Source organism: Gracilinanus agilis, chromosome 1, assembly GCF_016433145.1.
Source record: "Gracilinanus agilis isolate LMUSP501 chromosome 1, AgileGrace, whole genome shotgun sequence".
NCBI classification, from domain to species: Eukaryota; Metazoa; Chordata; class Mammalia; order Didelphimorphia; family Didelphidae; genus Gracilinanus; species Gracilinanus agilis.
This window is the reverse complement of record NC_058130.1, coordinates 152,809,544-152,824,092: the sequence shown is the minus strand read 5'-3', so window position 1 is coordinate 152,824,092 and position 14,549 is coordinate 152,809,544. Positions and strand designations below refer to the sequence as shown.

General features: G+C 35.4%; 1 protein-coding gene across 1 annotated transcript in view; it reads left to right on the top strand.

The window, feature by feature from the left end:
* Positions 1-14,079, top strand: part of TGFBR1 (transforming growth factor beta receptor 1) — a 65,708-nt gene extending 51,629 nt beyond the window's left edge. The window contains exons 6-9 of the mRNA XM_044657226.1: positions 2,946-3,102; positions 10,494-10,618; positions 12,675-12,805; positions 13,623-14,079. Of these exons, the coding sequence (XP_044513161.1) occupies positions 2,946-3,102; positions 10,494-10,618; positions 12,675-12,805; positions 13,623-13,748 (539 nt within the window). The 3' untranslated portion in view covers positions 13,749-14,079. The remainder of the gene's footprint in view (positions 1-2,945; positions 3,103-10,493; positions 10,619-12,674; positions 12,806-13,622) is intronic.
* Positions 14,080-14,549: the final 470 nt, after the last annotated feature.

Genomic DNA, 14,549 nt, shown 5'->3' with positions numbered 1-14,549 from the left:
GTGTTTGTGGCCATGTCAGTTTTATATTCCCTTCTCAGCCAGAAGTCTTGAATGAGGGGGGTAGGCGGCACTTGGTATAGGGAGATACAGAGTGGTTTTTGCCCTGAGGCTATTTTTCAAGTCTCAGGGGCCTGTCTGCTCCACCAGTCCAAAGTTTTGCCCCAAGGCTTTGCACTGTCCTCAGGGGTAAGACTGTGGTCCACTCAGTGAGCTTCCAAGAATTAAATGCCCTGGCCTTCACTCTGACTCTTACAGTTGTGTGTGTGTGTGATCAGTTCGCACTTTGGTAGGTGTAATTTTATCCCCTTATAGCATGGAAGTGCCCAAAAGCTGCCTACCTTCGAGGTTCCTCCCTAAGGTAGAACCCCTTTCCACCTGATTTAGAATTTTGTCCTTTTGAGATGCATTGTTGTGATTGGTTTTAGGAAGAGTTGTTAAGTTCCTTCTACACTGCAGCCATCTTAACCTGGAAGTTGAGAAATGAGATCTTTATCAGAGAAACTTTCCTGAAAATTTGTTGATATTATGTTATTGTCCATGGAACCTTTCCTCAAAATGAAGTTTCTTTGATTATCTCTTTTAATTTGGTCTATTTTTGCTTTATCTGAGATCATGTCTGCTATCCCTGCCTTTTTTACTTCAGATGAAGTATAGTAGATTCTGCTCTAGCCCCTAATTTTTTTTAACTGTATATCTTTCTGTTTCAAGTGTGTTTCTTATATCATTTGCTTCTTATTTCTAATCCATTCTGCTATTTACTTCTGTTTTATGATGAGAGCATTCCATTCAGGTTTTTTCATCTGATTATTCTTTCTCCTTTTACCCTGTCCCTTCTCAAGTCTATTTTGCTTCTAACCACTGCTTCCCTTATTCCACCTTCTCTTTTATTATTCCCCTCCTATTTCTCTGTTGGGTAAGATAGATTTTTGTGTGTGTGTGTGTGTGTGTGTGTGTGTGTGTGTGTGTGTGTGTGTGTGAGAGAGAGAGAGAGAGAGACAGATCTTTCTTTTTTGATCCAATTCTGATGAGAGTGAGATTTCAAGCATTGCTGGCCACTCCTCATTTCCCCCTCCAGTCTTTTAAAAGCTCTGCATTGAATGCCTCTTTTACATGACATAATTTCCCCCTTTCTGTTTCTTCTTTCTCTCCAATGCATCCCTCTTTTCTCACCTCTTCATTTTCTTTTTTGCAAGAATCATTCCAATATAATCTATTTATACTTTCCCCCTCTGTCTATGTAGACTCCTTCTAACTTTCTTAAGTCCCTTATTGATTTTTTTCTTTCATGTTTATGTTTTTATGGCATTATTTTCTTTGGTATTTTTTGTGGTCCCCTCCCCCTCAAGCCTGTTAATTCTCTTCCTAATTTTCTTGCATTGCCTGCCAAAGTTTTCCTCTATTACTCTTACTGTTTTCTTTATCTCTTTCAGAAATTCTTGTTGGTCTTGCATCCAATTTGCATTTCTTTTGAGGCTTTGCTTATAGCTTTTTTCAACCTTGTCTTCTTGAGTTTGTGTTTCTGTCTTCCTTGACACCATGTAGTAGGCTTTTTATGTTCAAGTTCTTTTTGTTTACCCATTTTTCCAGCCCATATTTTGACTGCAGACTTTGTTAGAGTTGAGCTCTGCTCAACTGAGGGTAGGGAGGCACTGTCCCAGACGTTAGTGTTCTTTTTGTTGTTTTGTTTTTACTGTTTTTTTCAGAGATAGATCTGCCTATCTGCAATTTTTCCTTGCTTCCAAAGCGGTGTTACCTTGAGAAGAAGTGTAGTCACAGCTTTTGTCTTTACCCAGGAAGGGTCCCTGCTCTCCTGTAGCCACCAGTACTAATGTTTTCTCTCTGCCTGGAACTGCAACCCAGAAACCTAAGTGGACAGTGGAGTTGCTAAACAGTACCCGATGCTGTGCCTAATGTTAGATCAGAGTCCTTTGTAGTTTCTTTCTGACAAGTTGTCCAATTTCCTTATTGTTTCTGGGTTAAGAGCTGAAAGTGCTACTGCTGTTGCTGTTGCTACTGTTGCTGACCTAACCACCTCAAGGCCCACTGTTCGTATTACTGACACACATGCTCTGGTGTCACAGACCTTTCCAATGACCTCCTAATTTTCTTGTGTTGGAAAACTGTTGGGGGCTATGCTGCTTCATAATTTGATTTTATGCATTATTTTAAAATTGTTTAGGGAGTACAGCTGGGTTATTGCCTCTACTCAACCATTTTGGCTCTGCACAGAATGATGTAGTTTATAGGGCTATATAGTTAGGTGTTCTTACCTGTATACAGAGAGCTGATTGATGCTAATTAGAGGAAGGTAGCTTATTACTGGTGAGCACAAATTCAAGCCATGGTACTGTGGAAAAATGTAATGGATTTGTTGAGTCAGAGACCTGGGTTCAACAGGCTGGGTTACCTTCTATGAAGAAAAAAAAACATGTTTACAATTAAATTAATTCAAATTTTGCACAAAATAATTCAAAATAATTTCCTGAGCAAGAATAGGGAAAGCTCTAATAATTCAAAATTTTTGGGAAACTTAATATAATGCTTAGTATAGATAATTTCACAGTTATCCATGATAGTGTGATAATACTTTTGGATATTCCAAAATAACTGCATTATGAAAAGTGTTTTGCATTGCAATTGCTTATGCAATTAAGATTCTTTAATTTCTGATTTAGGATAATAAACTTTGGCAGTTTAGAGAAGTATCTTGGTAGTTGGTAGCACAAACACACTGAGATTAAAATTTCTGTGCCTAAATCTCTAGGGTGACTATTTTCTATATTTGAATTAATAGAATAATAGAATTCTTGGAGCTGGAAAAGATGAGTAGAGAGTATATTAGACATAGTTTTAGAAATTTTCATATTTTTGAAACATTTTTATGCCAAGAGATTATTGATATGCATTATTTTTTCTATAGTCATGTTTAACTTTTGTTCCTTTAGGCAAACCAGCAATTGCTCATAGAGATCTGAAATCAAAGAATATTTTAGTAAAGAAGAATGGAACGTGCTGTATTGCAGACTTAGGACTTGCAGTAAGACATGATTCAGCCACAGACACAATTGATATCGCTCCAAACCACAGAGTTGGAACAAAAAGGTAAAACTTTTTAATAATTAAATACTACTTGAGTAGTATTTAATATACTTTTTAGTAATAATAATAATAATAATTACCACTTTTTATTTCTTTACTATTTTGTTCTTGGTTTCAAAACTATATTTTATTTCCCCCATATGTTAGAGAGACTTACAATCTTTGCATGGTAATCGAGAAACCCAGAGGCCAAAGCACCTAAATAAAAGGTACAAGATAGTGAAAGGGGATATTTCCTATAATTCACACCTATATCCAAGAAAGTTTTTTCAGCTTGCAACTTTAGACTAGAGTAGCTCTCTCCTGTTTCCATCCAAAGTATTATATAGTATCTGAAGTTTGTTAGGGCCTGGAATTCCTGGGATGACTTAAAAACTTCAAATGGACCCCAAAACTACCTGGTCCTAAGAAGGGAAAACCTTTTAATCAGTGATTCCTGCGGAAATTTTAGAATGTATCATTTAAGAGTGGTTAATAAAAAAGTTCTAAAAAACAAAGTCATGATTACAAAGAACCAGCTTGGCTTTATCATGAGTAGATTACATATATGAAATGGGAAGTTTACACTCTGTGTCAGTCTATGCTTTGTTCTAGATTCTAACTTGTAGAACTTAAACAAATTACTGTCTAGTTAAAAACACATAAAACTTCCTAAACTTTTCTATTTACACAAATACACTTTACCTGTATAATAAAATGTGTTATTCATATGTTTAGATGTGTGAGATTAGGTTTTTTTAGATATCATTAATTTTGGGGGTTTTTTTTGGTAGAGCTTTTATAAGATGTCCTCAGCTAATATAAATAAAGAGCATTCATATTGGCTTTATAAATATCTAAAATCACAAGATGCTAAGAATGGAGGAAATTATGATTTAGCTACTTTAGTTTATTTCTAATAAACATAATAAAACTATTCATTAAAAACTTACATGCTATGCCTCTGTATCCTGTCCTCTTTTCATTTTAGAAGTTTCATGAGCTTCTTTTTTAGATGTGTTGTCCCAAAGTCATCTGATGAATTCTTTCACTTCTCAGTAAAACTGGTATTTCTGTACATAGCATTAGGTCATTATGGAAAAATACCCAAAAGACATTTTTTCTTGAGTCACTAAGTATTAAAAAAGTTTAAGTTTTCTTTAAAATGTTTAAAAATATTTGTTCCTGTAGGGATAAAAAGCCTTTAACAGCAGATCCAAAAATTCTTGTAGAAGTAGTTTTATCTCATTCTGTATGTGTGAAAGAGTTTGTTTCTGAAAAAAGATTTTGCATGCAAATTTTGAGCAACACTTGGCACTAAATCTCTTTGAAGAGTAATTGGGAGAAAAAAAGACAATCCTAGAGGTATTAACAGAGGTATGTAGAGGCACTGATGTGATTATAATCCCTGATGCCTGGGGAGGAAGTAGATGGGAAGGGGGGAGGAGGAGCTAGGAAGTGGAAAGACAAAGGCTTTTTATTCTTTTTGGTTGTGAGTACTTGGAGGAGAATCCTCATATCTTCACTAAAAGGTGAGCTTCAGATTAATGATGAAAAGCCAGTTATATAGGATTATTGCTAAATGCCTCTGAAGTCCTGAGGCAACTAGGTGATACTAGGTGTGATTAGAGTGCCTGGTTTTCATCTTCTTGAGTTCAGATCTGGCCTCAGACACACTTAGTGCCTGTATTGATGACCCTGGGCCCATTTTCCTCAGTTACCTCATCTGCAAAATGAACTGGAAAAGGCAGTGACAAAACACTCCAGTATCTTTGCCAGGAAAACTCCAAATGGTATCATGAAGAGTTGGACACAACCAAAATTCCTGAACAACAGCTCCAAAGTCCAGAAGCTTGGCCTAAAATAGGAGAGTCTGCTGCTCTCTGCAAAAGAAAATTCAACTCATTAAGTACTGAAGAACAGATAAAGATGCTTAGGCCTCTGGCTTTAGAAGGCAATGAATAAGGAAAGATACAGTAGAACAATGACCAACTCTTCCTACTAGAAGGGAGGAGAATTCCATAGTAGAGAGGATGATCGATCGTTACCCAAAAGAACTTCTCCCATACTGCTTTATTTTTAAAAAAAAAAAATTTCCCATACTGCTTTAAATGTTACCATTTGTTATCAAAGAATCATTAGAAGTATTAAGCAAACTTCTCTGGGAAGGGTTAGTAGTTATAGTTACTATAAGTTTTGTTTGTTTTACTAACACTTAAGTGAGATAAAGAGAGGAAAGGGGAATTTTTGCTAGGTCAGGAAACTGTAGGAAGGAATTAGATGTAATTTTCGAGCTTGAGAAGAGCCAGGGATAGATTGGAATAATGAGCACTGGATATAGGGAGAATAGGACTTCATATGGCCAGAGGAGATCTAGGAAAGGAAATGGGATAATCCAGACATGTTATATATTTTACATCTTGGAATATTTCTTCAGTAAATCCATTAGTTTCTTTTGTATGAAAAGCACTATGAAACACTGAGGTATACAAAGAAATGGACTTTGCTTTATAGAACCTTGCTGTGGATTAGAGGTGAAAAGACAGATATTTAGGGGAAATTTTTATACATAACACATTCACACATAAATATGTATGCATATATAAAAAACAAGATCTTGGAGTCTTTTAGTCTATACCTTGTTAAAAAGGTTCTATGAAATATTTTTTAAAATAGCCCCAATTTGTTTTTGAAAAAGTATGATCACTGGAATGATTTTTTTTAAATGTCAGGTGAGAGGTTTTCCAGAGAAGCCTTTAGTTCAGATTTTTCCAAGATAGTCAAAGGACCACAAATCCTTCTGAAATTCTAAGAGTGCTTAAAAAAGTTTATTAATTAAGCATTTAATTTATTTACAAGTAGCATTATGTTTAGGTATACCATGTTTATGATACAATAGAATTATGTTCTTTTTTTAGGGTGCTCCAGTTTATTGCAAAATATAAATTACATTTACAACCATTTTATACATTTTTCTTTTTTAAAAGGGAGGCAGCTTTTTTGTTCTGGTAAAAGTAATGAATGCCAAGTCAGGAGCTGTGTTCTTTCTAGTCATGGATTTACCACCAACTAGCTATAAGAACCATGAGCAAATCTATGGGGCTCACTTTATTCTTATGGAATGGTAGGTTGAGGTTGAATGAAGAGGCTCTTGAATGTCTTTTATTCAGTGAGCAGAAAGGAACTTTTGAAGATTTTTGACTAAAGGAACAATGTGATTATGGGTATGCAATAAAAGATTAATATGGCAACAGTAAACATAAGTGAATTTAGGAAGGAGGGTGGGTGAAAATTTGGAAAGAGGAGTACCAATTAGGAATTCCAAGTATGACTAGACATGGCACTACATACCTATAATCCCTGGGGCAGATCTTTTGAACTCAGGAGTATTGAGCTTCAGTAGGCTAATAAGTCAAATTAGTATCTACTAGTTTAGCATGGGTATAGTGAGCCACCACCACCTTAAGAAGGGGCAAACCAGCCAAAGATGGAGATTGGAGAATCAAAGCTTCTGTGCCAATTGGAATGGGCCTGGGCCTATGCATAGCCCTTGTATCTTCATCCTAGGTGAAATAGGGAAATACAATTTGTTTTTTAAAATTGTCTTAAGAACGTAGTCTAAACAAGAAAAACATGAGTAGGGGCAGGAAGTCATGTGAAGACAAAAGGAAATGAGAAGGGGCAGCTAGGTGTCTCGGGGGTTTCTAGGTTCAAATCTTCATTCAGGCACTTCCTAGCTGTGTGACCCTGGTCAAGTCACTTAACTCTATTTGTCTTGCCATTACCACTCTTTTGCCTTAGAACCAATACTTATATCAATTCCAAGAGAGAGGATAAAGATTTAAAGAAAATAAGGTAGTAAGAGTCTTAGAATAGAATGGAAGCTCTGGGAATGGAGACAAAGGAATATATATTTTGAAGACAGAAAATACAGGACCTAACACATTATTATATCAGAGACTAAGGAATAGAAAAGAACTATCGTTGACTTCAGATTCCAAACCTGAGTTTTCTGGGAAGATATGGCAGTTTCCAGGTAAGGGTTTGCTGATTTTCAGGTTCTTTCCAAACATTCCCAGGTTAGAGTTAGAATGGAATTCAGAGGTCCTCTATCCTAATTAATTCATAAACAAGAATCTCCTTTAAAATATAAATGATGAAAAGTCACCAGGTCTTTGCTTGAAGACTTCATGAAGGGTGTTGTAGAGAAATATAAGTCTGTTAGATAGCAGAGGTAGATAGATAGCAGAGCAGACTGGCTGGCAAGAGAATTTAGAATCTTGTCATAGGGACTCACACAGTGACTCTGGAGGTTGACAGTTGGGTTTGGAGCAGCTGTCAGGTTTTTTGGGGGATTCAGTTCTCAGACCAATGAAGTTGTAGGTTGAGAATTGGATTCATTTGGTGTGGTGGACACATACAGATTATCTCATCTCCCTCATTTCACCTGTGAATTTTATTCTTGCTGTGTATCCTGATTTCCTGTGACCAGCTGTGACATCCTGAGACCAACCAAGGACATCTTCATGAGATCCCCTTACCCTGTCAAGCCAGACTGCCAGGCCTTAGGCAGTCTGCTCATACGTTTAGTTTTAGTGTAGTCTGTGTCCATCCCTCTTCCCCTGGTAGTTTTCACTGGACCTGAGTGTTAAGTTTTCCTACTTCCCTTCACTCCCCATCCCATTTTGTTATTAAATCCTTTTATACAGACCTTCCTTGTTTCTCCTCCTTTCCCAGACAAACCTGGCACCTAACTGACATCAAGAACCAGCTGATTCTCCTGGTGGAGGTGCCCCTCTCTACTTCCATTTCCCCATTCCTCACCTTTCCCAAACCCACCTAGGAGTTATTCACCCACAGATTTTGTTATTTAACCACCAGATATTTATTATTATCCTAATAAGGGGAACTGACTACTTCCTAAAGCAGCCCATTTCACTTTGGCAGAGCTATCATTCTTAGCAAGTTTTTCCTAGCATCGAATCTCAGTCTTCCTCTTTGCAATTTCCTTGGGTTGTTCTAGTTCAGCCCTTTAGGGGGCTAACAACGTAAGTCCACACCAAGCATCTGAGGTTCCTTCTAGTTCCACTGGTATGGTCTTGTGAGAAAGAAATTTGTATTTTTATTCTATCAATCAGAGATTTAGACTTCCCTTCCATTTGCTTTGAATTTGGGTCAATCAGCAACCTGGGAATTGATCCCACAGGCACTGCCCCTGGGTGGTGCCAGGTTAATTGAGGAATTGTGATTGGTTCCTGGGGAGTGATGTAAGAGAGCTAATGGATGTAGTAAGGATTTATAAAATGAGACCCAGCTGGAAGCTGATGGGGTTATTTTCTGAGGCTGAGATTTGGAGACAGACACTGAGTTGTTAGGCTCTGGATTATTAGGCTAGGAAATTCTTCACTTCTTTTCTATATTTCTCTCTTTATTTTCTTTTTCTTGTTAATAAATCTAGTTATTAACAGTTTTGTGACTTAACGGTTAATTACAATTTTTGGCAACTACCCATTCTAACCATTACAGTCGCAAGGCATTTTATATCCTAATTACTCTTTTCTCAATGATCTCCAGCTTATTTCTGCCCTTCCTCAAAGTGAGACATCCAAAACCAATGCAGCATGCAAGATATGGTGGGACTAGGGGGAGGATTGCTGGATCATTACTTCCTTCATCCTGATTATAACTGTCTTTCTGGGTTGCCTTATTTTGCTTTTTGTCTTAGCTTATTTTTTATTAAAATCTCTATATTTTAGTGACCAACTATACCTTTTGCATCTTATAATTTTATAATAAAAATTGTTTTATGAATTTTTATAGTAAGCCCTATTAGATATCATCTTGTTAGTTTCTGTCCTGGATTCTAGCTTGCCATGATCTTTTTTTGGATCCTGATTCTGGCATTCATTGTGATTGCTCTCTCTTAAGTTTGTGTTATCTCCAGGTTTGATAAGAATGGATGAGATCATCAGGAGAGACCAGAAATACCAACATTTAGGAAGCAAGAGGAGCCAGTTATTTGTTAGAAAAAAGTGATTTCTTTTCCCCATTGAGCTGGGAATGGGGGGAACTCATCAGGAGGTGACAGTGATTATTTCTAAAAAATCAATAAAACTATTTAAAAGGGAAGTTCATTGAGAATCAGGAGAATTTATTGTTCTAGAAGCTGTGAGGAAAGAATTCCAGGAAAGAGGATCATTTTCAGTGTAGAAGAGATATTGCTAAGAAGCTGAGGAAAACAATTGAACCTTGAATCTTTTGCTTTCTTCGTCCCTTCCACTTTACACCTCAATCTTTCCTTGTTGGAGTAAGCTAGCTCAGCAGTCTCTATCAAGAAATCCATGCATGTAACATGTGACTACAGAATGCTATAATATTTCAAATTAGAATGGTATCTTTAAACAAATTTTTTTTTGTCTGAACCATAATTTCATTAGTATTAGGAACTCTCCATGTAGAAACTTTTTCTGCCAACAGATGATTCCTGCTCTGCAACTTTATGTTCTTACTAAGAGTTGCCTGAGTCACTGAAAGCTTAAATCTTCACACAGCACTATGTATCAGAGGTAGGACAATATTTAAAAATAATTAAAAGCTAGAAACTTTATAACAGTATTCACGATGATGCAGTTAAGATAACAAGGATTAGCAATTGATTTAAGAATATCAACCATATGTCAGGTTTGAATAGATTTGAAAATAGAGTTTAAAAAGATCTAGAGATTGATGGCTTTATTCAATCATTTTCAAGTGTCTTTGTTAACACATATAGGTAATCCTTAATTGGATATTTTTTTTAAACCCCAACCTTCCTTCTTGGAATCAATATTGATTGGGTATTGGTTCCAAGGCAGAAGGGTGGTAAGAGGTAGGCAGTGGGGGTTAAGTGACTTGGTCAGGGTCACACAGGATGTGTCTGAGGCCAAATTTGAACCCAGGTCCTTCCAAGTCCAGGCCTGGCTATCAACTGAGCCACCTAACTGCTCTCTGGCAGTCTACTTATAAGGGTATTTGATGGTTTTTCCACATGTCATTAATTGTTGAGATGAAAGAATTCTTCAGAGATCTATGTGTTGGTTGCTGATTGGACGATTACAGAATAATTTTTAAATATGGAGAATTTTTTTGAATATTTTCACCTTCTCTGTTATATAAGCACAGAGGTCTTTGGCTTTCTTTAAGACCCAACTAAAATCTCATCTTCTATTACTCAACCCCTCTTAATTCCAGTTCCTTTCCTCTGTTAGTTATCTCCTATTTATCCTGTTTTTAATTGATTTGTGTGCAGTTTTCTCCTTCATTCAATTCCATGAAGGCAGGGACTGTCTTTTGCCTTTTTTTATGTTCCCAACATTATGCCCAGTTCCTGCCTCTTAATGTTTTTTGATTTTTTAATTCTTTTTTTTTTTAAATAGGTACATGGCCCCTGAGGTTCTAGATGATTCCATAAACATGAAACACTTTGAATCATTCAAACGTGCTGACATCTATGCAATGGGATTAGTTTTCTGGGAAATAGCTCGAAGATGTTCAATTGGTGGTAAGTTACAATTTTATACAAAATTTAATGATATGAGTATTATTTCTCATTACCTCAAGAGATGTGAGAAATGTGCATTCTAAAATTTACGAAAGATTATGTAAATAAGATCTTTTAAAAATATATTACATATCAATTTCTAAAATAAAGCCTATTTAGTAAATCTACTTTACTACTTAAGCTATTTCATTTGAGTGCTCTTTCAATTCCAATTAAAGGTGGAAAAGAAAGGGAAGATTTTTTTATTAAGGGAAAGAATAACCTACTTCCAGATATCTGTGTACTTCTGTGTCTCCATTTACATTTTCTTATCCAAATGTTTGGAGATACTTGACTTGGGGATAAATTCAATTCATATTGTACTTGTTACTTAGGAATCAGCTTTTAGAATGTATCATTTTATACTTTGTATCTTTTTTATCTCACTCATGCTTTAACAACTACCACAGATATATGGATGCCATATAGCCACTTAAAACATAGTAACATTTCAAAGAAATAATTTTTTAGAAATAATAGTGCATTTGCTAGGAACATGGGCCGGAGAGAAGATAGATTGAAGCAGTTACCTCTGTTCTGACACCAGACAGGAGATGACAGATCCCCTCCTTGTACCCCTATCACTGGTATATTATGTTCATACATTCTGCTCATAATCTCTTCATACCTTATTGAAATAGCTAAAGCAGTTCTCAAGAGTTTAATTCATTCTTTCCCAGTCTTTTGGGTTCCAGGGCCTCCCATAAGCTAATATAGTTTGTCATTATTAAATATAGTTTTACTTGGGTGTTGTTTCTCAAAACTTGTTGGTTCCTAAACCACCTCCTGGATACCTGTGTAAAGAAGGCAGTGTATAAAATTTTAAAGTATGTGCTGTTAGGAAGAATTATAGTAATGTAGTGGATGAAGGGGATAGGAGCAGGAAGGAAGAACCACACCTGTTAAAAATAGAATAAAACCTACAAGAGGAAAGGCATTCATACGGAAGACTTCTCCACTTTGTGGAAGAGCAAATAAAAGGAAATAAGAACTTTGAAATTGAGTCATATCTCTTGGTAGAAAGGACACTACTTAGTAAAGAAGCCGCTTTATTTTTGTATTTAATATAAATGTGTATAAATATTGCATGCATACATAATAAAATATTATATGATAATGTGTTCTGTAAGATGTGCTCTTAAAGAAGTGTTATCTACATATAATGATTATCTTACTACCATAGGTGCATATAAAGTAATTTACATATATACAAATAGATATACTTTATTAATTTGATAGTACATATATAATTGTATGTCAAATATACACACACTAGTGAAATATAAGTAACATAAACACAAATGTGCCTCTTTATTATTGAGGTATTTTGATAGACTTTATCTTTGCTCTTTTTATTCATCCAGTTAGAAATTGGGGCTATATATGCTTTCAAGTCAGTTTGTGTTTATTTAGTGTGTTGTGACTTTTATAGGTAATTTATAATGTTAGCATATGAATGCTACAAGTATGTTTGTAGCATGTATGCCACAGTATGCCATTCATTTGTATTTTCATGTGATTTATGTATGAGAGGCAACAGAACATCATAGAGGATTGGCCTTAGACTCAGAAGAAGCTGGGTTCAGGTCCTGCTTCTGACACATCCTGACTTGCATGACCCTGCTGGGCAAATGCTTCACCCATCTGTACCCTAAGCCACTTCTATGACCTTGTCTTTGGGTGACTTTAGTAGAGGAAGTTTTCTTTACCAAGGAAATAACTAAAAAACACGAATCAGTATTACATTCTTTTTGTTCACTTACACATGACCTAGATTACTCTAAATGAATACCTTAAGTGCAGCTATTCACTGAGGAGGAATCCATCTTCATAGAGCTGATGAAGTATCCTTTATTTTGAATGATAAATCATGTTTACTGTTCCAAAGAAATTGTTATGGTGAGCAAGGAACAATTATACCTGAATTAAGTGCAATTTTTAATACTTAGTTATAAGATATGTATCTCAAATTATATATGCATATATATATACACATATATATTTTTTAAACAAATAGGAATTCACGAAGACTACCAGCTGCCTTATTATGATCTTGTACCTTCTGATCCATCAGTAGAAGAAATGCGGAAAGTTGTTTGTGAACAGAAGTTACGGCCAAATATTCCAAATCGATGGCAGAGTTGTGAAGTAAGTATTATGACCAACTATAATTTTCAACTACGAATATTTAGTGACAGTTCCAATAATTTTTTGCATTGAAGACAAGTATTATAGTAAAACAACTTTGTTTTCATCTGAAGTAATTTTAAGTACATGGGCATAAATGGACACCATTTTGTGTCTTCAAAACAAACTCTACTGCTTGAACACACGCTTAAGACTTCCTATAGCCAGTATCCTTAACCATTAGATTTCTTTTCTTCTTTTACAAATTTTCCAAAACTCTGTTGTGGGAGGAAGTAGAACCTAGCATATCACAATGCTTAATTTCAATGAAGATTTCTAGTAAAGACAGTTGTGTTTTATTTCTTTTCACAAATACATGGAGTTGCGTTCACGTTCTTTCTCTCTCTTTTCCCGCTTCCTCCTTCTCTCTTTCACTTCTCCCTCCCTCACTTTCTCTCCTGGAATACAAAATATTTGGAATTTATTCTAATCTTGAAGGTAGTATTTAGAACAAAATCTTTTAAATTCACACGATTGCAAGTGTTGTCATAATCCATTAGAAAATTTAGCTTAACTTTAGAATGAAAATTTATTGCTTTTATTTTTTTTAAGTTTAAAAAGTGAAACATTTAAGTTTTGTGGAGTACTAAGTATGTGATTTGGGGCTACTCATCTTAGCTCTCTGTGTCTCCATTTCCTTTTCTATAAAATGGGGCAGGTATTCATTCTTGCCTTTGTTACAGAAGTACACATTTATGTTTCTTATATCACAGTATGTGTCTACACAGAATGTTTGCATCACCTATGAAAGTACTGATTTTATTTCTTATTCCTGCAGGCCTTGAGAGTGATGGCCAAAATTATGCGAGAATGTTGGTATGCCAATGGAGCGGCTAGGCTTACAGCTTTACGTATTAAGAAGACATTATCACAGCTCAGTCAACAAGAGGGCATAAAAATGTAATTCCACATTTCAGCTGAGTAACACTTTAGATCCATATCAATTCCTGGGTTTTCATTTGGAAGGTCAGTTGTTCTACCTCATTGAGAGGGAACAAAAGGACATTGCCTCCTTTGAAACATGGAAGTAACAGTGGATTACTGACCGCCAGGATTACAATAGCCCTGAGAAACAACTGTGTGGCTTCTTTCTGTGCACTACGAACACCTCTTCCTGGGACAGTTAAAAAGAAGTTGTGTAGTCGCTTTATTTTTATTAACATGAAAGTTGTTTTTTAAAAGTTGATTGTCAGTCTTTAGTTAACTCTGCTAAAGATTTATCTTTTAAAAAAGGGGAGCTGAATTGTACAGTACATTATCATTAATATAAGTGACTTAATTTTTGTTAGTACAATCTCAAAGTATTCTGAACCACTAAAATTATCCTTGATTCAGACTTTGAATGTACTGCAGTTTAATTTTCAGGATCTTTTAAAACTAAACTACACTTACAAAATTCTTACCTTGAATTTTAAAATGACCTCATCCAAATGAGAACTTAATTTATGCAGTTATATTTTGTATGCTATTATTATTTCACTTACTCAGAATCTCAAGCCTTCAAAATGAAATTGTACTCATATACCAGTAAGTGCCACTTCTATGTCTTTCTTATTCAGATTAGTAAAATTGTAGAAAGTCTGCTTGCGTAATCAAATCTACAGAAGCTAAATTCAAAAGATTAATTTAGCTGATTGAATAAATTGTATTTTTGGCATGTAATTATACCTTTCTTTAAAATAAAATTCTTACCCAAATATGCTTT